Below are 26,074 nucleotides of genomic sequence, written 5' to 3'. Positions count from 1 at the left end.
GGCAATCTGTTGGTACAAACCAACCAGGAAACATTTCTGAGCCCCCTTACAGAGGTGTACTTATGTAGAATTTTGATGTATCAGCACTTTAACTGAGTATTTATTTTTCTGAAAACTTTTTACTTTTATTTCCTACATTTTTAAACAGATATCTGTACCTTCTGCTTCTTTAACAGGCTTGTTACGTTAGGTTAAACGGTATCATTTATAGCGTTTATACTCGGGGGTTAAAGTAGGCCCTGAAGAGGTCCAGGTGTCCATAAGTTGTGGTCGTGGCACTTCAGATTCAGATGTTTCTATCAGCTCAACAAACATCAGCAAACACACAAACTGTCTGTGTGCATTCTGCCTCACGGTGTGTTGGTAACTAAAGGTCCAGCTGCTGTATTTCACAGGGAAAGAAAAGAGTGCGCGATAACTTCACTCAGAGATGTAGAAACATGTAGGAAGACAGAAAGGAGAGACTTTATATATAAAGATAAGAACTTCTCAGTGACGCTTGATTAATGGCAAATTTAAGGCTTACGTGTGATGTCATAATTTTAATAACATGATGGATTTATATATGATGTGTTTTGATTAATTATGCATTTTCGTTTTGTGAAACGTTCCTGCAAAACAAACAAAGCTACACTAATGTTGTGTTACTCAAATGGTGCACGAAAATACTGTTTAGTAGTTATGTGCAAGATAAACAGGTTAGTTTGCAGTACTGATGTGAACTCACAGTGAAGCACTGTGTTGGACTGGTGCACAGTGGGTGGCTGAGGTGCTGATAGTCAGATTTAGGTTACGGCAAGTGTAGCAGAGATTAATTTGTATATAATCTGATGATGCTTAGATGAATTCGCTGAATTCTTACTTTATACCGTGTGGTGTAAAGGCAGTATAAACAGTATAGTGTCCGGGTAGGGGATGGACATCAGCCATGATAGCTTGTGAAACTGCTGACATCTTGCTTAATTCAGTTGTGTAAATCCACAAAGAACAGCAGGTCAGCTGATCACGCCATGTACACAAAGAAAATCTGCTGGAGCTCACATTAGAAGTTATTGTGAGCTGTAATTCTTTTCCCTATGCTGATCTACTTCAACCGATCTTAGGGTTTTCCAACCTGCTGAAGTAAAGGGTTCAGTAAAGGGAATTTTAACACATAACAGATTCATTAGAATTAGAATTTAAATTTGAATAATTCTTGGTTTTTCATGTAGCAATATTATTTTACTAACATATTAATGTAGCACAAGGCTCAGTTAACTTTGTACAGAAATAGCTCGTATAATTGTCCTTCAAGAAGATACTTTTTACTTTCTTTCTTTGAGTGCATTTCAGAGCCTGTACTTTTTCACTTTTAATGGAATAAAAAAACATCAACGTTTACTGGAGTATTTTTTAACCCAGGTATCTGTACTCCTTAAGCAAAGAAAGTCTGTACTTTTGCCACCTCTGCCCCCTTATAACACTTGTCTCTGGTGGCCAATTCTTTCTCCTTTTCTTCCCCTCAAAGGAAAGTAGAGGTCAGGGTTCACCTTCACAACAATCCCCTGGATGTTATTGAGTACTGACACAACCTTGAACTCTAGCAGAAGGACATAGTAGCTCATCAGCATGCCAACCTGTTAGTTTATTTTGTTAATATTAGTTTATTAGCACTGGAACAAAATGCCTCTCACCTATGTGCCTGTTTTCTAGTTCAAAGCAAAGCATTGCTCATGGGTGCACTGACTTTTGTTTAACCTGTACTGGCTTTATTAGCAAATACTTTGACCCTTCACACACCCAGGCAGACACAGCTGAATGTCATAGTCACTGTTGTGTAAGGCTGCTGACGCATGGAGGAGGATAAAGTTCATTCTAACCTAAAGTGGGACATTCAGTAGTTCAAATGTGTTCCAACCAGGACTAGTAAATGTTTCTTCATGCTGGGCTTTTCTTTAACTCTGAAGTACTTATTTTCTGTAGAGGCAAAGACATTTCAAGCCAAAGGGGAATCAGCTAAGCTTTTCTGTGCACAAGTCATTTACCAATAATAATAACACATTTGTAAGGTGTAATAAAGTTAAACTTTTATTGCAAACCAAACATGGTCACGTAAATCTTAAACAATTTTTACAATTTACAGTACATTTAACATTGTTACATACTGTATACATATTTAAGCATACCTTTAGTCATTTTTTGTTGTTGAATATACATTAAAACTAGTACACAGAACTCCAAATATACAAACAAACTTAAATACCGTCAAACTGCATTACAGCAATATTAAAATGGAATGTTCAGTTAAAGTGTCAGCCCGTCCGCGGGCTGCCGTTAACATTACTGCGTGGCAGGTGGAAGACTGGAGGAATGAGGGGGAACTCGGTCGGCGAGCAGCTCTCCCCAAAACATTGCACAACACATCCCTCTTGTCGCCACCTAGCAGCAGCAGTGCGCTCTCTTTCCATCTATCAGCATTGTTGTTTTATGTGCAAAAGAAGACGTGAAACATCATTCGAGTTCTAACATGTCACATGTTAAAGACAGAAGAATTGGATTAACTTAGTGCTACATCTTTCCTCGATAGTGACTTCAACAAAACCAAAAAAAAAATCAGGTGCAGAGCAGATAAAACTCTGATGTTAGTGTCGACACAGTCAAACTCAAATGATGTAAGTTCTGATGGAGAGAAAAAAATATAAAGGCACCTTGTAGAAAAATTAAATTACCCCATCTGTCTCTCTGTAACATTCGGTTTTTAAATAACTCCCTTTTCAAAACACACGGAAAGTACATGAAAAGAAACTAAAGCACCAAAATGAATGTCATCTCCAAGCTACTCATTCGCGCTCAAAAGGTAAGGTCCTCACAGGTGGTAGCAGAAATCTCAAGAGGGAAGGTTCTTTCGCTACAGAGATGAAAATGGAAATCTTCTCTGGGCCTGGTCCGGCCTTCCTCTCTTTGAAAAAGGTGGGAACTTGGACGTGTGCTTGTATCTCGTGGCGTCGGGATCAAGGGGAGCTTTTAAGCTGCCTGTGTGCAAATGACCTCCACTATCAGGAAATAGATGAACAACTGAAGGCTGAAAGGGGACTGCAGGTAGTGAAAGTAAAAGCTTGAGGATCAGAACTCCAACTGGGCATCCTCTTGTGGCAAGCATTCAAGAGTTGCAGAGGATGTGGCAAAGTACACATGTTTAAGTCTTTGTAGATGCAGAGTTGTCGTGGGGTTAGGTTTCGGAGATGTCCATCATTCTGATGGTAAACATTGAGTGGGGTCACGATGCAAGTCCACGGGCATGCCTCGTTTCATGCCCAATAAGTCTAAACTAGTGTCTATGATAAGTGCCTGTGTTTAAATCCTATAGGTAGGAGTCCATAGATGGGGCATAAGAGAAGCCCACAAAGGCCTCGGCCGCCTCTTTGATGCTGGCTGTGACGAGTGCACTGTCTGGGGAGCAACCGATGGAGCTGGGTACCGGCTCGTCTGTGAACTCCGGATCAAAGTGCCGTAGGTCATTGGGCCCCGTCTGCATGAGAGAGGAAGGAGCAGGGAGACAAGCAGGAATTAGCCAACCTTTAAAATACCTTACCATAGTTGGAAATTTATTAAGTGACGATGTTTCATGCTCTTTAGTTACGTTGTGTAAATACTAAGAGCGGGTACAGTGAAAATTCATAAAGCTGACTTTCTCAGGGCTTAACAGAGTATTAAAAAAGGGGAGCATACCACATTGGGGTTGAAGGGAGGGGTGATCTTCTTTGCATTGAGGTCATCCCAGTTGATGGGGGTGAAGAATATGTGGTTCTTAATTTCAATCTGGAAAAGAAATGACAAAACAATTAAATGATGCTCGTCACCACGTGTGGTGTGTAAACAATCAAATGAGATGGAGACTTACGAAGTCGTCGGAGCAGCCCAGTCTCTTTGTCCGGTCTTTTTGCAGCAGGCCTTCCAGCAGGTGTCTAGCCGAGTTGGAAATGTTGGGTTTCAGCTGCAGTGGCTTGTTCAGGATGTTGTCGTACATCTCTGCTGTGTTGCGGCTGTAGAACGGAGGCTGGTGGCAGAATAAAAGAGGAAATTAGCATAAATGCCTGTAATATTTTCAGTGTTCCAAATAAGACAACAGTAAATATCTAATTTTATTCCAATTTAAAGTAATGTAATATGATTAGAAGTACTCACCAGGCCATACAGCATCTCATAGAGAACAGCTCCTAAACACCACCAGTCTACTGTCCTGTCATACGGCTGCTTGTGCAACACCTCAGGAGCCAAATACTGCAGAGGGAGAAAAAAAACAAAAGATGATAAGAAATGGTAAGTTAAAACGGTCAGCTATTACAGACAACTGTGAGAAAACCTTAACAGCAGAGCCACACTGAACAGCTTCTCCTTACCTCTGGAGTACCGCAGAAAGTTGATGTTGTCCCATTGGGTTCAATGTTCTCTTTGCAGAGTCCAAAATCTGTGAGAATGATGTGTCCTTGGGAGTCCAGCAGGATGTTTTCTGGTTTCAGGTCTCTGTAGACAATGTTTAGTGAGTGCAGGTATCCCAGTGCGCTGGCGATCTCTGCTGCATAGAACCTGGCTCTGGGCTCGAGGAAGCAGCGCTCTCTCTGCAGGTGGTAGAACAACTGGAACATAGAGGGAAACAGAAAAAAGTGTCTTTGAAACAAGTGCAGAGAGCAGTTTTGTTCCTGATAACTAAACTTGATTACACTGTTAGAATTATATATATAAGTAGGGGTAGGAAATTAATGGATGAAAAAAGACAGAGACAGAAAGGAAACCGGATGGGAGGAAATTAAGAGGCAGGATGGCGACAGCTTAAAAAGTTTGACAAGAGAAGACAGATGAATTGAGGACCAAAGGTGGAGTGAGAGACCGGCAGGATGGAGGGAAAAAGAGAGAAAGGAGAAAAAGAGAGTAAATGCATCCTGCTTCCTGATGAGGCCCATATTTAATCAGCACTGTCTTTGCTCGTCCAACAATCACAGGAAATTAGCTCGATTAGAGGCACACCAAGTCTGAATGGCGCTGCTATTTTTGGCCCACAGTTTTTTCTGCTGTCCCAACCCCCCCCCTCCTCGATGATTTCCTGAGAGGTGTTTCCTTTAGTTTAAAAGAAAAAAAAAAAACAGAGAGCAGCAGCTTCTATTCTTCTTCTCATGACAGGATATCCCCTCTGTCTGTCTCTGCTCTGTCTCATCTTTGTTTCTGATCTGGAAAGGCATTACTATTCCTTTAAACTCCTCCTCAGTTTACAGGTCACGTCTGGTGCCTCTGTTCCCTTTCGTTTCTTCCTCTATCTCAAAGTTATCCTCTAATTTATTCGACCTTAATTCCAGCATTAAATAGATCAGACTGTCCATCTTTCTACGTGTCAGCAGTTGAGCTAGTAACTCACTTCTCCGCCATTGATGTAGTCCAAGATGAAGTACAGTTTGTCCGCTGTTTGGAAAGAATAGTGCAGGCCCACCAAGAACGGGTGCTTGACATTCTTCAACAGCACATTCCTCTCTGACATAATGTGTTTTTCCTGATTGAAACAAAGAGAGGTGGTTAGGGGGGATGACATGAACACACCTTGCGTGGTATGCTTGCAATTTGTGTGTACGAGTTCAAATTCAAAAACATGTCTGCAAGCACACATACCTCCTTCTTCTTGAGAATGGCCTTCTTCTGTAAGACTTTCACAGCGTAGAAGTTGTCATCCGTGCGATGGCGTGCAAGCAAAACCTTTCCGAAGCTACCCTTGCCGATAACCTTGAGGAAGTGGAAGTCGCTGGGCTTGGCCGAAGGATTGGATGATGGGCCGAGGTTGATCTGTTGGGATGGACTGGGCTGTGAGGGAAGGACAGAGATGATTAAAAAAAGTTGGAGCCATAACATGTATGATAAGCATGAAAACAGAGGATATGCCCGTATATTGCACAATTCATTTTACTTACAGGAGGAGAGGGGTTTGTGTTCATGAGCTCAGGATCCTGAGGAGGACTCAAGTTCAGGATGGACTGAACCTCGGAACTGAAAAACAACAACAACCACACCGAGTTCAAACTTAGTTCATCTCCACACAAATGACCAAAGATTTGCACTAATATGAAAAGACTAACATCATTCCACACATCAAATATTTCTTCAGTGCAGTATAACTAGAATGTTTGGTTGGGTTTCCCAATGTTTCAATCTCCACTCTGAGCGCAGAACAATAATATGAGTCAGATGTGAGTTGATACTCACTGCTTGCAGGCGTAGGAGTTTGTGGCTAGCCTCTGAATGAAGTCGTTCAGACCCATCCTCCTTTGTTTCATAAAAGCTGCAAAACAATGGAAAAAATAAGACGGATGGAAAGATTATTTACACTGGACTAAAAAGGAAAAAAGCAACATAGAGATTCCACTAATCATCATCATAAATTAAAATCTTGTTGTTATCCATACCCGTGACTAATGCCACTAGCCCTCTAGACTTCGAGTAAGTCAGCACAGGCTCTTGCGTTTCTGTTATGACCGTCATGATGAGTTAAAAAGCAGCTCCGCGATTCCAGACTGCCAAAAACCAAACTCCATCTAGCCCTGGCACTCGCTTTACATAGGGCTACGAAGAGGGAGGAGCTGTCTCTCTCCACCCCATACGCCACAACACTCCATACCCCCTACTCCACCTCCCGGGTGGGCGTGATCCTTGGTAAACATTTAGCTTTGGTAAGTGAACCAAGAGAAGGCGATCGATCCCGTTTTTCGACAAATCAGCGGTCATTGCGCTCCCAACGCGTCATGGCCGCACATCAGCCGTGCTTGCGTCAAAAACATGGACAAAAGGCAGAAAAAAAGATGTGATTACTACTGTACTCACTGTAAAATTGGAATGGTATTTGCACATAAGTTTGTGCAATACCATTCCAACTTTAACACCCCCGAGAGTAAGGCGAGAGTCAGGCAGTCTGAACCGACCACGAAATAAACACATTTTCAATCTACACACACAAAAACTGCAAACACAAACCCTATGGGCAAATGAAATCCAGATGTATCCAGTAAACAGCCTAACATATGGTGCCACTTAGTGTTTCAGGCATACAGGATGGACTTTGTCTTACAAATGAGTGCACACTAAAACAGAACTGATCGAGACATTCGTGACTGTTCCACAAGTCCCTGTTTATTTCTGTCATTCCTGCACCGTGTGTATTCGCGCTGAGTGTACAGTAAGGTTCAGTACAAATAATTTGATAGCCTCGTCACGAGGACTATCAAGTTCAATTTTTGGCTGTTCCTCTTTTAAAACCGTCGGGAGTGACGCAGGCTGTCCCGGCACACAAAGGACAAGAGGGAGAGGCCAGATGCCAAGAAAAGCCACTGGTAGTGGAAAAGTACAGAGTGAAACTCCTGTACACAGTCAGTCCAAAGTAAAACAGAGACGAAACAGTGTGTTTTTAACTTACCAGTAAGAAAAAAGCAAAGTATTAGAATATGAGGGTTGAAAAAATGTGTGTAACAATGCAGAAAATGATTAGTTTTCTGCGCTGGCACACTTGAAGAGCAGACGGGCTCAGTTATACACGGTTATGTAAGGCACCTGGTTCAAGTTCTATCTACACCCCTCCGTGGAATGTGCGTAAGATGATATCTCATGTGAAGGCCAAAAGCACTTAATCGAGACGCCGATCACTGTGCGTGAGGAGAACGGAGACAAACGCACTCTAAGTACCAAAGTGGCGCCGCACAATTTTTGAAACACAAGAAAAATGCATTTTTAAAAGATCTCAATTCCGTAGTTAATATCAAAAGAAAAAAAACTGCACTGCAATAAGATTCCACAGAAAACAAACCTTTCAGCTCGGAAGTTTTCATTTTGTCTACCTGCAGCATCACCGGAGCTCAACAAGTTGCAAGAGAGACTTACCAAGCTCTCACCTGCGCTTTTAAAGAGACTCTCTATCAGCAAGACAATTAAATAGATATGAGCATCATAAATCCAGGTCATGGGATTATGGGATGAATGGGAGCCCCCCCACATACACCAAGTATGTGTGCCTGTGTTTTCTTCGCAGGACACACTGACACACACAGACATGCACAAACTGTGTTAGAAGCGCTTGCTTTGCATTAGTTAACTATTAAAATACGCATACCTGCGCCGTAAGTGTATAAAAAAAAACCCCACTGCGGATTTGTAGTTTCCTACAAGTGTACGATCCAAATACAACAGCGATTTTTTTTTTCTTTCTTTCTTTGTAAAACGATTGCCGGTGTTTTCAAAAGTATACTGAGCGTACTTACACGTCAGAGATGTCGTTTTGTCTTTCATGTGGATGCTTCTATATCCCAATCACTACTAGAACAAAGGTTTGGCTCCTCGGCAGGGAGGTAATCGAACTACACCGCATTCCTTTTCTTGAAGACCTTCATCCAGCATTTTTTTTCTTCTTTCTTTAAAAGGGCGGATACGTCCCGCCTCTATTTCCTTCCACTCTCCAAGTTTTGTGTTTCGTTGCATGGTTGCATGACTTTTCTCGAGGGCGGGGTTTTTGCTGCCTTCAAATGCTCCCCTTGAGTTTGCTCGAGTTGTAAGTTAAGCGTTTAAACTTTGAACTTTAATTTAAAAATACCCCGTGATCCTGATGATAAGTGGAAAAGGATGAATGGATGAATAAAAGTGTCCACACAAAAATGCACATGTTTATTTCCACCCTACATTGATATGGATTTAAGGGTAAGGCTAATATTAAGTATGAGCTAATAATCCTCATCATCCATCTGTATTGTATACTTGGGATTGTACTTCCCTGTGACAGCATTACGAAGCTGGGTTATAGTTAAAGGCTAAGTGTAGAAGAAGAATAACATTTCCCCCTTTAAAAAAAAGTTCATTTTCATATCCAGTGTTTTTCCACCAGCCACCCGAGGTTCACACGCTGCGCTCAGAATTAAAAAAGATGCAGAAATTCACAGAGTTGGCAAGTTGGCCGTTGCCAGTGTTTGGGCCTTTAATTAACCTGTCTATTGATGAAATGCTTTCTCATTATCCTGAGTACTTTTATCTACCTGATATGTTCTTACGGTAGTGTCTTTCATGAATTTTCCCATATTTCTTTTTCTTTGGGAGTCTTTGGGAGTGAGTGAGATAAGGCATCTCAGTGATAAGTGAAAGGAAGCAGGGGAGGTGAGGATACAAATAACAAGGCAGTGATCATTTATTGCAGTTCTGCACGAACTCTGACGTAAACTGCGCCTTTTTCAAAAAAAAAGTTGTGCAATGCAGTTTATGTTATTTTTATCTTAATTTTTTGTGGGTATTTATTAACAGTGCCTTGGTACACCTGTGTCAGGAGCAACAGGAGCAATGCCGAGTTCTTATCGATTAATGAGCTAAACCTTGGAGCCTGAATATGTCTGCTTTTCATGAAATTATTTAGCCTTGGTCTATTCTGAGAAGCCGTTTTCTCTTTTTTGATCAGCTGCAAGCATCAACATTTATATAGTCGGTTAAAAACAGATTACATAAAAGTTATAAATTCCTTTGCATGTTATGACATGACAACTCTGTACTTGTTGGAGAAACACTTGTTGGCAAGCGCAGCTGTAAGATGTTTCTTGTGGTTGCACACCAGGTTTGCACACGTTACTAGGGGGGATTTTGGACCACTCCTCTTTACAGAAACTCTATAAAACCTTTCAGTTTCAATTGTCATGTTGGAAAATCCACCTTCAGTGTTCTCTCTAAGGGAAGGAGGTTCTCTGCCAAGATTTGATGGTGCATGGACCCTCAGTGCCAAGAAGTCGTCCTGTACCCTTAGCAGAAAAACAGCCCAAAGCATAATGTCTCCACCTCCATGCTTGACTGTGGAGATGTTCTGTGGAGATGTTCTTTGGGACATGCTCAGCATTTCTGACATAGCAGGTCGAGTTGAAGCCAAAGAGCTCCATTTTGGTTTCATCTGACCACACTTTCTTCCTTGCCTCTCTGAATCATTTAGACGTTCAGTGGCAAACTTAAGGGTCTGTACATATGCTTCTATTACATCGTAGCGTGTTACCACTCGTGTCCTTGGTGACTGTTGTCCCATCTGCCTTCAGATCATTAACAAGCTCCTCCCGTGTAGCTTGCAAAGCAGTTTATAACTTTTATGTAATGTGTTTTTTATATCTGGATTTTTAGTTGACGTTCTTTCTCTCTCCATTAAAATGAAACTTCCATAAAAATTAAAGACTGTTCACGTCTTTGTACGTGAGCAAACTCAAATTCAGCAGGGGATCAAATAATTATTTCCCCCAGAGTCTGATTGATATGTTGGCTATTAGGAATCTGCACACTGTAGTTTTGCTCACGGGCACTTATAAAACTACCCTGCCAGTCTTGGTGTTCTGAATCGAACTTTCTAGTCTCACACTCAAAGATGAGAATTGTGCAGAGTCAGGTTGTTTCCATGGGTGACTCTGCAGTTTTTTAAATACAGCCTCAACTTTTTACTGCTGTCTCTTCTTCTCCCTTAAGTCAGGGCAAAATCTATTATTAATCTGCCCACCACAGCCACCTGATTCACACACTCACACATACACATAACGCTGAGCTGGAGGGCAAAACAAACCTGCAGGGAGTCTGAAAGGACATGCAAGCACCCACAAGCCTGAAGAGAGACCCACAGAGCACACTTTCTAAAAAAGGGAGAAAGGGCACAAGAGTACTTGGAAGCACATCCTAAATTTGCTCCACATGCCCGTCCTCACTGCACCACCAAGAACTGAGTGAAAGATATTTATTACTGAGGCAGTGCAAGGTGCTGTGTGGTAGTGACATCCTTCAACGGGCATTTAATCTATGATTCTGCGTGACACTTCAGCAACACTCCGCGTGGGATTAAAACTGACATCTTTTATCAACATTCGGAAAATTCAGAAATGCCACACAAGTTGAAGCATCTAATATTTCTTCCTTCAAAAAATAGCAAGATGACAGGAAAATGACATACCAAGAGAGAGCTACTGTAGTGCTGAACTTGAAAAATTAGTCTTTAGCAGAATGACTTGCATTTTGTCCTCAGAGGAATGGCTGAAAATATAGCCATTTCTGCACTGAGGGAGAAGATTTAAAAAGATGACGATGAAGACGAAGAAGAAGACGCTGCCTTACCTTCGTCAGGGTGTAAGCATTGATCTTCACTCTGCACTTGTTTGGTCATAGCCAAGAGTCGAATGAAATGAGAGCAAAGTGTTGAGCGAAGATCAGAAGAGAGGAAGAAATTGGAGCGAGGGAGCGGCTGTAACAAAGGTTCTCTCAGTGTTTTTCCTATCTGGCCTGCTTTCGCCTCAGGATTCGCAGGCTGCTCCAAGCTCAGGCCTGAACAAGAGGAGGCTCCCACAATACTTACGCTGTGTGTTTGCTGCCTATGTGTGTGAGACACTAGTATGTTATGTAACCCGTGAGTGGCACTGCCATCAATGCCAAAGAAATAACTGACTCACACAGAGACCCTGTGAGCCATGAAAGGACAGGATGGGGTTGACTTGGTGCAGGATATTAGAGTTGTAGTATACATGGAAACACAATCCTGCTGCCTCATCCCACCCACCTTTAGCATAGCCACACATACACAAAGACCGGCATATGCCCATTTTCATCCTGTTTCCGGCATCTGGCATCCGTTTATTAAATACGCTCATCTCTTTCAGCCTCTCATCCGTCCATGTCCTAATGTCCACTCTTTGTGTGTCGAGGATGGTGAGGGTGCTTGTGAGTAAAGCTGATCTGGTGATGAATGTGAATGAGCCTTGGCGATGAGGAACCAAATGACACTGTTATATAAAGTCCTCGGCTGTTCACAGAGGACAGCTAGGCTTTTATTTTGGACATGGAGGACTGTCAGATGGCCCGCTTGACTATCAATATCGATACCGCATCCTTTGCTTCCCGGTTTGATCTTTGCTTTGATGGACATGTCCACTGGGTCACCTGTGGCATTTGAGGCATATATGTTTGGCCCTGAAGTTTCCTAATCACTTCCTTGAAGTAAAATGGCAAGTCACTCAATCACCAAAAATTCCCATTTCCTTGAAATGTTTATGTAACTCCAGGAAGACACTCATGATAGTGTCAGAGATGGCATAGTGTTTTACTAGAAAACTGTTACATCACTGTTACATTTTTATTTTTATCTGTGATTAGTAGCTTAGCTGAGAAAAGTGGAGCAAGCTAATCTCGACCTATATATATTTCTATTAAAGGTCTTATTATTAATTTTTAAGGTGTAATACAAATTAATGTGTTCAGACTTTCTTCTCAGTCCTGTGATATCACTTTGGATTTGCAGTGTTATTATGGAATTGTATATTATATTACAAATTATATGCATATATTTGTGTTGTATTTGCAAATATGTGCGTGCTGTGTGTAGGCGTGAGCAGCATGTTTGTGTGTTAAGCACTGAAAGGCAGGTTGACACAGGTAAATGATGTGTCATACACGCAGGGAAAAAAAGAGTAAATAATAGCTTTAAAACAGACCTTTTGATAATATTGTACATCAGAACAAAAGGAAAATTTGAGAACACGCACCCCCGCATGCACACACTCAAATCCAGGCTTAGCAATTAACATGTTATATAAACCTGCTGCCACAGGGAAAAGCACCATAAGTCAATGTGTACATGCTGATTTATAGCACTAGCATATTTGTGTTTCCAGTAAGGGTTTCTTTTGCAAGTAGTGTTGGTTACATAAGACTGCCCTTATTGAGAGGAGTAAAAAAATAACACAGGCATGGTTTCCTCTGTAAAAATTAGCCAGTCAGATCCCTGCTCCCTATAATTATTATTATTACTGGATCAATCCCTCAGTCTTTGTCTCTCTGCACCGCTTCATGTGTCACATACATCGGTGCATCACTGTAAACGACTCATATGTGACGGTCCTCAACTTCTAAGTACTCCAAAAGCCACTAATTGCTCAATGTGGATCGACAGGATGTAGCAGCATGACAGCGGAGGCCACGGGAACAGCTTGTCACCATCTCCGCTAATTGCTTGGATTTCTATCCATCCGCTGAAAACTCCCATTATTAACAGGCACACTACTGCCAGCCAAAAAAACCCCCCAAAAAACCAGAATACGGTTCTTGTCACATTTCTTACCTGCAGATCTGCAGCACAGTTGCTGCAGTAGTACAGAATGCAAGTTTACTTCAGGACTGTGCTTAAGCTCAAACAGGCACTTAAACTTCAGATTTAAAATGTTTTGCCGACTATGAAATACCTTTCTCTTGTAAAGGAAAATATATTTTTTTAGCTATAAAAGCACTGAATTTTACGAGGTTTTGTACAGGCCTTGATAAGCAACTATCACACCGCTGTTATCGATTGCAAATTTATCATATTAATTGTTAACTGATCATTTGAAAACCCTTTTTTAAACTATGTGAGCATAACTCTAGTTAAGTGTCTGGTTCATCAGCCTCCACACATTTGAGAACACTTTCAAAATGGCTAGTCATTTTTCTAAAACTCCAAAGTTGTTGGTTACTCCAATGCAAAGCAACCTAAAATCTCAATACGAGAGTGTGTACTACTCCCTTCACAGAGCAGACCAACTGCCTCAAACCACAGCAGAAAGATAAGCTGCATCAATGAGCAATTGGACAAGAAGAAACAGACCTCTAACAGGTCCTCAGATGACAAAAGTCAGATTTGTGTAGGGAGTAGTACACGCCATTGTACTGCACCTTTAATTCTTAGAACAAAAATATTTGTTCTAAATATTTTGGGCACTACAAATGCTTATGAATGAGAACATTTCTGTATAGATAAAGTTTATATGATAAGCTTTTTGCAAATGACGCACTTTGATTGTCGTCTAATCACTGGAAGGTCACTGGTTCAAATCTTAGCTGCTCCAACAAGTCAAAGTCAAGCAAGGATACAGCCCAAAGAAACAGAGCCTTGAGCTGCCCCTGATGCATTCATCAGTGTGTTTTTGTGAATGTTAGACGAGACATACAAAAAAGTACGTATAGAATTGTTAAAATGAGCTCAACCTTAGCCATTAAAAGCTTATTTCTGCAGTAATAATAAACAACAATATAGTAACAGTCATATAACACTGGTATTTAAATGCAATATGGTTCTTCTTGTGGTTCTTTATAGCACTAAGTGACATTTACGTATTACTTAAAATTTCACTTTCTACACAGTTAATGATAGTACAAGCAAATAATTTAATTGGAAACAGATAGCTCCTAAAGATTCTGTACAATTCCAGTGCAAAGCAGGAAATGCTAAATGTTGCCTTTCATCTGATATTTATTACTTAGAATTAATAAACTGAATTTGCAAAGAGGGAGGAAAGTGATTCGTGGGAACGCACACACAGAGACACACACGGACATACTCGGTGGAGCCTATGCTTTGGCTATTGTGTTAATTGACAGCCACTGAAAGAAGATAGGCAGTGTGTGCCAAAACATGTCACGCATACAGCCTATGCACTTTGTACTGGAGCTTGATTTGTGGCACAACTGTGAAGCATGATGGAAAATTAAAGTACAGTCACTTACTGTCATTTTGGCCATAAACCAAGGTAGACTTTCACCCAACTGTACACATGTAAGCAACAAGCGCCCGAGAGGTTGTAAACAGAAAAGGTCACTGCATTGTGTGCATAATGATCGGTCCTGAGGATTGCCTCTGTAACTACTGCTTTGCAAGTTTCCACAAAACAAATAAGTAATCTTGGTTTCTGAACAACAGTTATTATCCCAGGAGTTTAGAGGGTGGATCAGAGGGCAAAGTGGTGAGGTAAGGTGAAGTCACAACCTCATTAGGTTTGGACTAAGACGCAACAACAAACAAGTAGAGCAAAATGAAGATTACTTTGGACTTACAGAAAAAAATAAACGTCACTGGCGACAATAAAGAGAAATGAGCTGGGACTGCTGGAGTGGGATGGTGGAAAGAAACAACAGAGGAATACGAGTTTGTGATGTGGAGTCACAGTAGGAAAGCAGAGGGAAAGAAGGAGGAGGCAGGAAATGGAAGAATACAAAACAACAGGCTTAGTTGCTGGTTACTTACTGCTGTCACCAGGGCAACAGTAGCTGTCTGGGTCTGACTCATTGTGGTAGTACAGGTCCATAGCCTGGGGGGAAAATATGGCACCACTTAGAAAAAGCAAGTCAAATACTCAAGAGAAACAAATATAAAAGTAAGATTGTTCTTGTTATTTTAGTTGGTGTTTTAAAATCCATTTTATGGCATACATCTAAATACACTAAAGGAACAGCTATATACTGTAAAATAATATCTATGTACAGTAGAATAACACCCAAGTACAACAAAATAACGTCTATCTACAGTGAAATAATCCATATCAAGACAAATTCGATTCATTGCTAGTTGATTAAAAGGTCAAAATCCATTCCTTCCCTTTAGTCGATGCTTTTTTGCTTGATTTGCTAGAATAAAATATAAAGGGGGGAAAATGCAATAAAATAAAGCTAAGCTGTTTTGAAATCATCAGTCTAAGTTGATATTCTTAACTATATAAATGGTGACTATATGAGGTGTGACCTTTTTGACTGCTGGCATTTTAAAGCACGCTGGTTTTCTCCCACACTGATTTAGGCCTTCATTCCAGCTAGCTCCCCTCGACATGTCTTATTAAGGCTGGATTCCCAGTGTGAGACTTCACTGATTCTCTTGGTTTCCTGTTCTAAAAAGTGGTTGGATCGCTTGCTTTAAACGACAGTATAAAAGCATCATTGTTCTTCAGTCAGACAGAATGCCAAAATGAAACTCATCTCGTTCAGTTGGGCCAAAGACATTTACAGGATACAAGAGTTGCTGCAGGAAGACTGCAGGGAGAAAAAAGTGCCTCTGAAGCTGATATACTATGCTACATATTGATACATAGAATTTAATTGTTAATGATACTTTGGTGTCTAAATAGCATTTTATTGTTGAGGTAAGATGAGCTAGTCAACTTACAAACTGGAGCTTACATTTGCTTCTAAAAGAGCAATGCACACAGGAAGGGGCTGGGATGACTAGGCAAAAGTAATCACTGTGGATGGGTACACAGTTCTCATACTCTCAAAGGGTACCAATGGGAGTAAAGTATCCACTAACTGACCTACGACTAGGTGTGAAGCAAAATGCAGGGTTTATATAATGGATTATGCATTATATAGCTACGGGGCTTAGTTAATAAATGTCTAATATGCTTTCCAACCTATAATTTATCAATCACATGTATCCTTTGCTTCCATTGAAAGCCACTTTAATTTTTGACTCAAAGCTGAGTTGTATTTACCTCAATATCTGACCATTTCTTCTTCTAAATGATTATTTAACCTGTTCAATTACCCAGGTCTTTCAGTTTCATTGAGTTTTGATGGTCTTTGGTCATCACACCACTTCTAGTCTCTTCCTGTGTGCATGGCTCTTTATAAGTAAGCTTTCATAGAATTTTCTCTATTATTTATTTGGATTTCTGTGAATCTGTTGCTTAAAACAAAAATAGCTAACAACTTGAATGTGGAAATGACTCTTTAATAAATTTGCTTAAAACTCATCTATATTCCAAACATGAAAAATGGGCCCTGACTAGACCAGGCAACAGACTAGAAAGACTAGATTGATAACTATAAAAGGAAAAATGTATTTTTAATGCAAAACCTTTATCTGGTGAAACGCCAAAAATAGAGCTTCAGGCAAAGTTTGGGTTGGTTGACGCTTTTAAATTGTGTTAGGGACTTTCACTGGGAAGCATAAATAAATGTAATGGAGTCAACATATCCGCATCTGAAGTTGGATGTCTTTTACTTTGTCAAAACATTTCTCTGCATGTGACAGGCAGAAATGACTCACACATACGAGTGTAAACACACAAGTCCCAATAGTAGCTTCTTAAGCTTGTCCCACTTTTTCTTTTTCCACATACAACATAACCGGCAGCTGTCACAGGACCGGCAGCATTTGCATCTCAGGGCATTCCCATCAAAGTGCACTGCCTTGTCAGATATTAGTTTTCAATGATGTTGCCGTCTGTCATCAACTTTTCAAAGTGGCTCCTGGTAAACACAATCTTAGCCTACTTTGTTGTTCCACATTGCAGCACGGAAAACTTAGTAGTCTCCCATGAGTGTTTTTTCAAGATCGAAACAAGCCGAGGGATAAGGATGTGTGTGCGTGTGCCTGTGTGTCTGCACAAAAGTTATTCCAATCCCATCAGTTTGTTCACTCATTCAGAGGCAAAGCTTTGAGCAGTCTGCCTGTCACATCAGTCATTTTACCTCTAAGTCTTTATATAGCTGACAGTTGCTGCATCTTTCCATCGTTCCTCTCAGACACGAATACTGTAAACAAATATATGACTCATTGTTCATATCCCCTCATACTGTCAACATCTTTCTCTACAGTCTACAATCGCTTCACCATTCATGCTCCTTTCTCATTTCTCCTTGGATTTACACTTGCATCTGTCTTTCTGCCTTCCCCGTTAACCCCCTCCTGACTAACTTTCCTTTTCTTCAGGTTGTTTATTGATTCAGCGAAGGTCTGATGGAGATGTATCCATAGCGATGGTGAATCTGGGGTTTCTGTTCATTAATATTTCATCATATTTTCCAAAAGAAGACCAGTGTGGCTTGTTGAAGCAGAGACAACAAGGTTGAAGAATTTATTTAATTTTATTTTTTTCTGTGTTGGGATCAAGGGGAGGTAGCGGTCTGTGTAACTTGACAGTGAATCATCGGATGAGGCACATTTAACAGCAAAAAAAGAAAAGAAGCATTTCGACTTTTACCAACAAAGGACTGAGGAACTCTGATCTGGGTTCGTTTTAGCAAAAGAAAGATATAAAAAATAGAGTTACTCACAGAACTTCATTTATACCAACAGAAAAAAAATCTTGTCATCCTTTCTTAAACTTAACAGCTTACCGCTACCATAGCTAGGTAAAACCAGTAAACTGTTAATTATTTATTAAGCTGGCAGATAAGAACTTGAGTTCCCTGAATAATTTTGGGCAGTAGGAATGTGGCATGCCCTATTATCCAAGGGGAGAGAGGCAAATATTAAACCATGTTAACTTGTTATACATTTACCTCAGTAGCAACATTTTGAAGCAGGTGAATGACACTTTCATTACATAAAGACGAAGAATGGCGAAGAGGTAATAAAAACTGGTAAGCACTTATCTGGTAAAGGTCCTTAACGCTGCTACAAAGGTGAACTCTACTCTGAATACAAAAGGGAGGCTCAGCAATGCAACTAGTGTGCCCATCAGCATTTTGCACTACAGAGAGTAGGAGTCAAATGATCCATAATAAAACTGTAGGTGCCGTGGAAAACAGATCTTCATGTAGAGAATTATCTTCTAAAATCATGTCAACATTCATGGAAAACACACTGCACCACAGAAAAAAGAAAATGAGCTGAAATTAATGTTTGGGGAGGATTTGACAGAGACCTTTAGAAATCCTGCAAAATACCACAAAGACTTCCATTGCCTACTTTATGGGAGCACTGTAGCAGTAACTACTCCTACTGCCTGGTGGTGCATTTATTTAATCAGTCTTTTCACATATAACATATAGATTTGAAATGTTTTATTTCCACATACAGGTATTATAGATATTATATAACAACGGTTTTGGTAATGATTTCTTTGGAGATTTCCTTAATTTTCCTGCTTAATACACCTGGAATTCCCATCACTCTTGGATCCACTGTTTATCTCAACAAGTTAGCATTTGATGCAATAATCTGAGTAGCTGTAGAATAAACTTGCCTGTGTACGCTGGCGTGGCTGCCAGGTGTCCTCTAGGGCGTAGCTGATGTAGGGCCCGCTGCAAATAGAACACTCCAGCATGACGGGGCTGGCCAAGAGGGGTGAGGCGTGAATCCCCCAGGATGAGCAGCCACACAGGTGGAGGTCGGGCTCTGCTTCCTTCTGCTTGCCTGTACCGTCACCATGATGGCGAGCCAGCATTTTCCACTTCCTAACCTGAAAATTTAGAGAAGTCGTGTTCTTTCATTAGCCAATAAAGTTTCAAACAGAATAATATCCAAGACTAATAGAACTTTATTGATACGCTGGTTATAGCAGTAAAAAACCTGGATAGTTTTACAGTATGACACATTTACCGGTCAAGGCAGTTTAACCAATTTACTAGTTAAATTATGCCTCAAATTATGTGTTTAAAAAAATTGTGAGTGACATTTTTAAATTTGATGGATTAAACTGTACTGGGTTTGATCCATTCATGAATCAAATAACTGAGACTCGGATTTGCTTTGCACTGGATAAACTGAGTGAGTCAGGTTCAGTCTTAGCAGTAATCTTCTCTCTTGTGACAGCTGCACAGTGACACATGCTCCAGAGGACAATTTCTCCACAAACATCCTCTTCTCAATCACTACTTAGTGAGTGGCCAGCAACACTGCCAGAACACATATCAGAAACAGAAATAATTTAAGAGCTCTGTCACACACACATATAAAAGTGAGAGGAGGTCTGGGAGAGAAATATATCACACATGTGACAGTGTAAACTAAAGTCAAGGTGCAAATATTTCTTGAGGAAGCCAAATCACACTGATATATGTGCCAGTGACCTAGAAAAGCTCTTATGTAAGGGAAATGTTGCCCTTGGCATGCAGAGTAGACATGTTCAGTGACTGGAGCCATTTCAAATGAATCTTATCAAGGCCTCTATCGGCGGTCACTGCTCTGCTCACCCAACATTACAGTTGCATAGGAGTGCATGAAGAAATACAGTGTGTGAGTGACGTTGCATGTGAGCATATTTGAGGTGAATTTTGCAACTCGGTGTAAAAAAGTTTCCTGTATGTGGATAGTTCAGGTCTTGATTTTAGCTGTTACCCAATGTTAGAAGGAGAGTTCATAATGAGCTGTTTTCTCTGGTCACATACTGTTCCAATGACATTTAGTCATAGTCACTGTCTTAAAGGAACAATTAAGCATTTTATAAAAATGTGTGTTTGCTTCTGGCTGAGGTTTACATAAGAGTGGATGGATACGATTTCCTTATCTGTTTGTTAATTCAGCTAACGCCAGCAGCCAAACAGTCTAGCTTAGCAAAACGAATTTTTTAAAAAAGGTGTGAAATATGTGAAAACAACTTTTTTCGGTAACAAAAGTTAATAAAATCTATGTATCAGAACGTCAGAAAGAGGAAAAATTATGTTTTTTATATTTGTAGAAAAATGTGAGAGAGTCACGTTAGGTGCTGTTTTGCTGTTCTGAACAGTGGCTAGCAAAACAAACAAAAAAAGACTACAAGGAGTAAGTAGCAAGAAAAACAGTTTCTCTTTAAAAAAAAAACCCATCTGTCTCATGCACACCAGGAGGACTAACAGCTTTGTGCTTTACAGTGTGTTGTTAAGCTGTGACACAAATACTTCACTGCCAGTGTCGACTTGTTTCAGGTGACCCAGATAAATGGCTACTGAACTTCACTTCACACTGAACCTCAGTAAAATAGTAAGTATGCACACCCATGAATCAGTGTCTTCTTAAAATGAGGTTAGATTCAGGCAGAGAAATTGTACTGGAAATCTTTTAGAGTGGAGGCAAACTGTATATGATTGAATATCTTAACAAATCAAGCTAATAAGTTAGCATTCCAAGTAATGCCCCATAAATTCATGAATTATTACTGTCAGTCTGTTTATATGCAAATTAAAACCAAAAACCTTCAGGGAAAAATATTTGTGTCTCTGAGGTTGTGTTATTTTTGTATTTTGACATAATCAGGCTAGCATTTTCTGTCTTTGTGTTTTTGCTAGGCTAACTACTGTAGCTAAAGACATGAAGTCAATATCAGTCATCTTATATAGTCAGAGAATGTATATATTTCCCCAAATGTGACTATTCTTAGTGATTTACATAAACAGGAACATAGCTCTGTGGTTTTAATAAACTTAAATGTACCATTGTGAAACCAGTTAGAGACTTGTTGATGTATGAAAGGATGTACACATTTAACTTCATATTAGAAAGGAAATGTGATAGACCTGAGTTGTCAGTGACTGAATGTGTGTTTTTGTGCATTTCATCATATTTAATTATGTGCAGTATTACCCTCGGTATGCAAGTCTAAATCGAACGAGTGCTATTCATTCGATTGGACCGTACATGTTTATCATGCATGCTTTTTTATTGAATGGCCTCTATCTGAGCCTCCTTCTGGGGTTATGAAAATTCATGTCCGCAGGGAGTGCATATCACACGCACACATACAAATATATGTATGCCGTTTCCACATTCCCAGTCCTTTCCCTGCTCCTTTGACCTTGTTTTGTGCTGTGACCAATAAGAAAACAGTGGTTACATTATGTAAGCACTCTCCAACAACATCTGTCCTTTCACCTCATCAACTCAGGAAGTAATATTTTCCATGTTTATACCAGGAGACATCAGCTACATAGCTCTGTGAAAACTCAATCTGAGCAATTTTTAAAGCTTCCTGCTTCCTGTCAGCAAGGAGAAAGATGGCTTTGGCCAGTAATAAATTAATATAAAACTGCCTAAAGGTATGCCCTTAAGCCCCATACAGTAGACTTTGCCATGAAACTGTATGATAAAGCTCCAAGTCAAGAGGCTTTTGCACAGCAGATAACAACAGTGTTTTTTGGTGCTGTCAACAGCCAGCCCACGGCTCAGCTCTCTCTCTTGGTAACCCTTTTGTGGCCTTCTCCTGCTTATCCGTTCATGTCCTTCACCAGCTCCCCTCAGTGTGTAAGTCTAAATCGACCTGGCTTAAATTGAACAGCAACGTGAAGACAAAGAAAAATATGTTTGAAAGACAGAACGATAAACCAAGATGGTCTTACATAAAATATCCAATTATAGGTCCCCCAACCTCCCCAAACCGTTCTTAGATGGCAAACAGGTCTTAAAATTAATGAGAGATGGTAGGAAATCTGATCCAAGTAGTGAACAGGCTATGCCTAAACTATGATTCAGACAGTCCACGTGGAATAAAATCACCAAATGTGTGCAATATATCCAACTGGAAATTGAGCCCCAGAGCCAGAGAAAAAAGGAGAGTTCTGGAGACCCGAAATTAAAAACAAGACAGAGAATAATACCACTGTTAAAGAGAGAAGTGGATAAGGAGTAAATTTGGGATTTCAAGATTTGGATATTGACCCTAAGCTGCTTTTGAGCTTTCATCTGGGCTCATTCTAATTTCAATGGATTTGCTTGAATGCTTTCATCTTGAAATCTCAAGGACTGCAGTGACAAGGTCTCTGAACCCTGTCTTCTTAGCAATACATTAATATTCATGGTCATTTACTATGCCTCAGCCCATGGCCCCTTTTAAAGATAATATAATGCTATCTTTTCCCATTTTTTGGAAGTTTTTCCCCACATTTCTTTATATATTATATATTGATAACTATACATTTAAAAAAAATCCTCAGCATTTAAATTAAAATTGATTAAAAAAACAAGGTGGCAACATGTCTGGCTGAATTTAAAAATGCTGCTTCATGGTTCATTGTCCCATGTTGGCTTTTCTGCACCTTATACTTCATTCTGTTCAATAGTTTCATACTTTGTTAAGCAACATTAACTTTTATGTGTTATACTTAAAAAAAAACAAAAAACAGTGAACCCATGTGAGGACATACAGGTTTTTTTTTTTAAAAACACAGTAAAATAACAACTTCCTGCTCAACTTCCTGACTAAGACTTGTTTTTATATTCATCAGGCCCAACTAATCCCAAATAGCTAGGATAAATTAAAAATGTTTCCCAAATGAGAACTCAGGAGGTTATTTATTTAAAGGTAGAATAAAGATCTGTTGAAGCTACTTTGTTGAAGATAGTTGAAGCTACTTTCTCTTGCAGTATAAACTAGGATGTTTTCTCATAGGACAACAAATATCCAGTTGAAATCTATACATTACACACATAGTGTACTACACAGGGTGTACTAACAGATTTAGGCCAAAATTGAGACACAAATTACAGCAAAATGCACACAATGCACAACAGGAGCAGCTTGTATTTGGGTACTAAGGCCACAGTACAACACAAAAATCATTTCCAGCTGAGATGAGCATGTTACTGGGAGAAGCAAATGTTTTGCCTCAGTCTCAGGGAGCTACTGAGCCTCTGTGGCACAGCATTTCTGGCTTTAGCTCTGGGACAGCAAGGGGGAAGATGGGATTAGCGGGGTTCTCAGGGTAGATTAGAACAACAGTAATTCCTAAATTCCCTCACAATGAAACAAGGGATTTTTTTTCCAGTGGGTCAAGAAAAGAGGAAGAGATGTAGTAACGTGAATGGGAATCTCAAGACAGTCATTAGCATTAACATAATTCAAAATACTTGTTTGTGTCAGTTACTCTTATTGTTTAACCCTGTCTTCAATCGTTCTTTGTTCAAAATATCAGGTAAAAACGTCCTCAAACTAACCTGTCACTACATGTCAAGCAGTCATAAAACAGGTATCTCTTCCTGTGTACCTTGAATGCCTTCAATGTCTGTTCAAACTTCAGAGATTATCAGAATACCTCTTAACACCACAAACAATCTGCCTTACTTTCTCTGCCTCACCTGCCTCTAGTTTGTTATTGATAGATCTGGCTGAATCTCCACAAAGCAAAATTCCCACAGCAGATACAGGAAACTGTAGCCAAGGTATGAAGTGCCTCCACTCTGTTTATTTATCTTTTCTTGGGGCTTGGCAAAGAAAAAAGCCCGCCTGTATGATATTGCAGTAACAATGGAAACAAATGCACTGTGCCATTTTAGAGCATATATATGCGTTCACTGTGAGCAAAGATGAGAGATCATGTGAGAAAAGCAACTCCAAGTTTGCATGCCAACCACATTCTTCGCCTGCCAGAGCACTTGGCTGTGGAACAAAAGAAAAGGAAAGGATTAGCAGTTTTCCATTGCTAAGTTTATGCTAAACAGTGGTAGCTTAGAACTGCTTTCCGGGGCCCTGGGAGACTTCCTTTATTTATATGTTAATTAAATATTTTTAAATTGGGGGAGATATTATTAGTCATTGGCATGACTGGTAATAATGTAAAAGTATCAAGGTTGTAAATGATATGACGCATCCTTTGATGTAGGTAAACTGATACAGTCAAAAAAAAGTCAACCAGTTGACTTCTTCAGGTTTTTCCAGGTGAGCAAGCCAAAGCAGGCAGCAAGCCAAACTGACAGCAACTATCTTCATACTGGTGCTAAGCAGGTGTCATATGTGGTGGGGGCTGCTCAGGTGGTAGAGGAGGGTCAGAAGGTCTGAGTTCGATCCCCGAGGTCCTCTAATCTGCAATTTGAAGTTTCCTTGGGCAAGATACTGAACCCTAAGTTGCGTCTGATGTATCCAAGACACTGTGAGGTTGTGAATGTTAATAAAAAAAAGTTCTGTGAATGTATGGGTGAATGGGGCTTGTTGCAGGAAAGCACTTTGAGTGCTCAATTAAAGTAGAAAAGTGCTATATATAAGTACCAATCTATTTACCTCACCCCATCATCATACCTCACCAAGTGCGGCATTCAACAGACTGGTGTGGTTTTACATTTTTGCCATCACACAGATGGCAAAGATTTGTGACCATAGGCTATTCTAAACTATTCAAAAGAGTACCATCAGAAGTTTGGAATGAGAGGTATTTTTCCCCTGGTATTGGTACAGTATGCATGACAAGCCAACAACTTGGAACGGGATTTTGGCTCCCAGTGCTCTCTGTGTAATTCTTTGTATCAAATATAATTGGGCCTTGTGGGTTGTTACTCTTAATTCCTTCTTATTCCCAGTAGTAGCTAAGACCTATATTTCGACAGTAATGCGATTCACGGTAAATGCGACTCAAGCTGGTGAACAGAGGACAAAGTTCAGTAGTTCATTAAGTACACCTAGTTGCAATTAATACAGGGCCAGCAGCCCTGCAATAAATCATGTCATTTTGTTATTTTGTGGAGGGCATTGTTAAAAAAACTGTAAACTTATAAATTTAATTGAAAATGCAGCAGCTTGAGGGTTTCTATCCAGTTTTCACAGGTCACATCCCCCAGCTGGGAGATCAGACTGGAATCCAGAGTGAGTTTGTGTGCCAGTGAAAAGGTCACAAGTAAATCAGTGGAATCTGTCTCACAAGTCATTAACTATCAGCGTCATCAAAAAGTAACAGAGTGTACAGCAAGGGCTCTTCTTAGGTAACACTACGTCAGGAGCCAGAGTCTCGAGTGCAAAGTGCAGCAATAGAACATTTACACTTTAAAAAGAAAATACCACTTATCTGAGAAGTCAGTGTCAACAGCCAATATGTGGGCCTACAACAGGGCCATTTCTACCTCTGAAGTCTGCCAGCATGTGTGATTCAACACCTTACATGCAGCTGTACTCGTGATCACCCCTACAGTCGCTTGACAGGATCTTGCAAAGGAATTAACTCTAGCATCATGCTTCCTCCCTGATCTCCTTCTCTGACTCAGATACAATGCATCAGCATTCGTGGAAGAGGACTTTAGCCCGCAGGGCCTTGTCACTTGCTAAAGGAGAACAGAAAAGGTAGATTTATGATAGACCACCTCCCTCTGTGGAGAACAAAACGTCACGGCCAACTGACCCATGAGACATTTGCTTTAAAATGCAGATGACACCAGTATCATCTGGGCCGGTACAAAGGTACACTATGATCTAGCTGACTCTGACAAAATATTAACAAGAAGAACTTACTAACTGTCAAATGAGGCTTTTTTCTGGGTCCGAGAACATTTCAAAAGAAACCTTTTGAAATGTGCTTTGCTGTGAGTTAATGGATAGTGAATCCTGTCTCACAGGGATGCATCAGCGTAGATAAATATCACTGTTCTTCTTGACTTCCCTCATCTCTCAGGATTTCTTCGGCCGGCCCTCATCCTTTTTGCTTTTTCCTTCCTTCCTTCCTACTTTGGTCTAATGCACTCTCTCTTTTTCTCTTGCATGAATGAGTTTTGGACAGTAAACAGAAAAGGGAATAGACTGGGCCAGGCGATTCTGGGTAAGGTTGGTGTTTAAAACATACTGAGTAGATGGACTTATTAACAATATCACCTGATCAGCTT

The 26,074-nt window shown here is 40.2% G+C and overlaps 1 protein-coding gene across 4 annotated transcripts in view; it reads right to left on the bottom strand.

The window, feature by feature from the left end:
- Positions 1–2,986: 2,986 nt before the first annotated feature.
- sgk1 (serum/glucocorticoid regulated kinase 1) overlaps positions 2,987–26,074 on the bottom strand; it is a 33,838-nt gene continuing 10,750 nt past the window's right edge. Inside the window, exons 3-13 of one of the 4 annotated variants that reach the window (XM_085382059.1) lie at positions 18,768–18,983; positions 15,050–15,113; positions 6,226–6,301; positions 5,934–6,009; positions 5,638–5,826; positions 5,390–5,521; positions 4,380–4,616; positions 4,165–4,260; positions 3,881–4,036; positions 3,709–3,798; positions 2,987–3,508 (exon numbers count right to left, since the gene is read on the bottom strand). In XM_085382059.1, the coding sequence (XP_085238185.1) occupies positions 3,341–3,508; positions 3,709–3,798; positions 3,881–4,036; positions 4,165–4,260; positions 4,380–4,616; positions 5,390–5,521; positions 5,638–5,826; positions 5,934–6,009; positions 6,226–6,301; positions 15,050–15,113; positions 18,768–18,983 (1,500 nt within the window). In that variant the 3' untranslated portion in view covers positions 2,987–3,340. Of the gene's footprint in view, positions 3,509–3,708; positions 3,799–3,880; positions 4,037–4,164; positions 4,261–4,379; positions 4,617–5,389; positions 5,522–5,637; positions 5,827–5,933; positions 6,010–6,225; positions 6,302–6,425; positions 6,865–7,816; positions 7,930–8,267; positions 8,425–15,049; positions 15,114–18,767; positions 18,984–26,074 lie in introns of those variants that run through there. The other 3 variants (XM_085382058.1, XM_085382057.1, XM_085382056.1) reach the window with 3 other exon arrangements.

Source organism: Rhamphochromis longiceps, linkage group LG15, assembly GCF_057381845.1.
Source record: "Rhamphochromis longiceps isolate RC_006_pf linkage group LG15, R_longiceps_female_GT1.1, whole genome shotgun sequence".
In the NCBI taxonomy this organism is placed as follows: domain Eukaryota; kingdom Metazoa; phylum Chordata; class Actinopteri; order Cichliformes; family Cichlidae; genus Rhamphochromis; species Rhamphochromis longiceps.
Note: the sequence above shows the minus strand (reverse complement) of the source record. Positions and strands in the feature narration are given on the sequence as shown.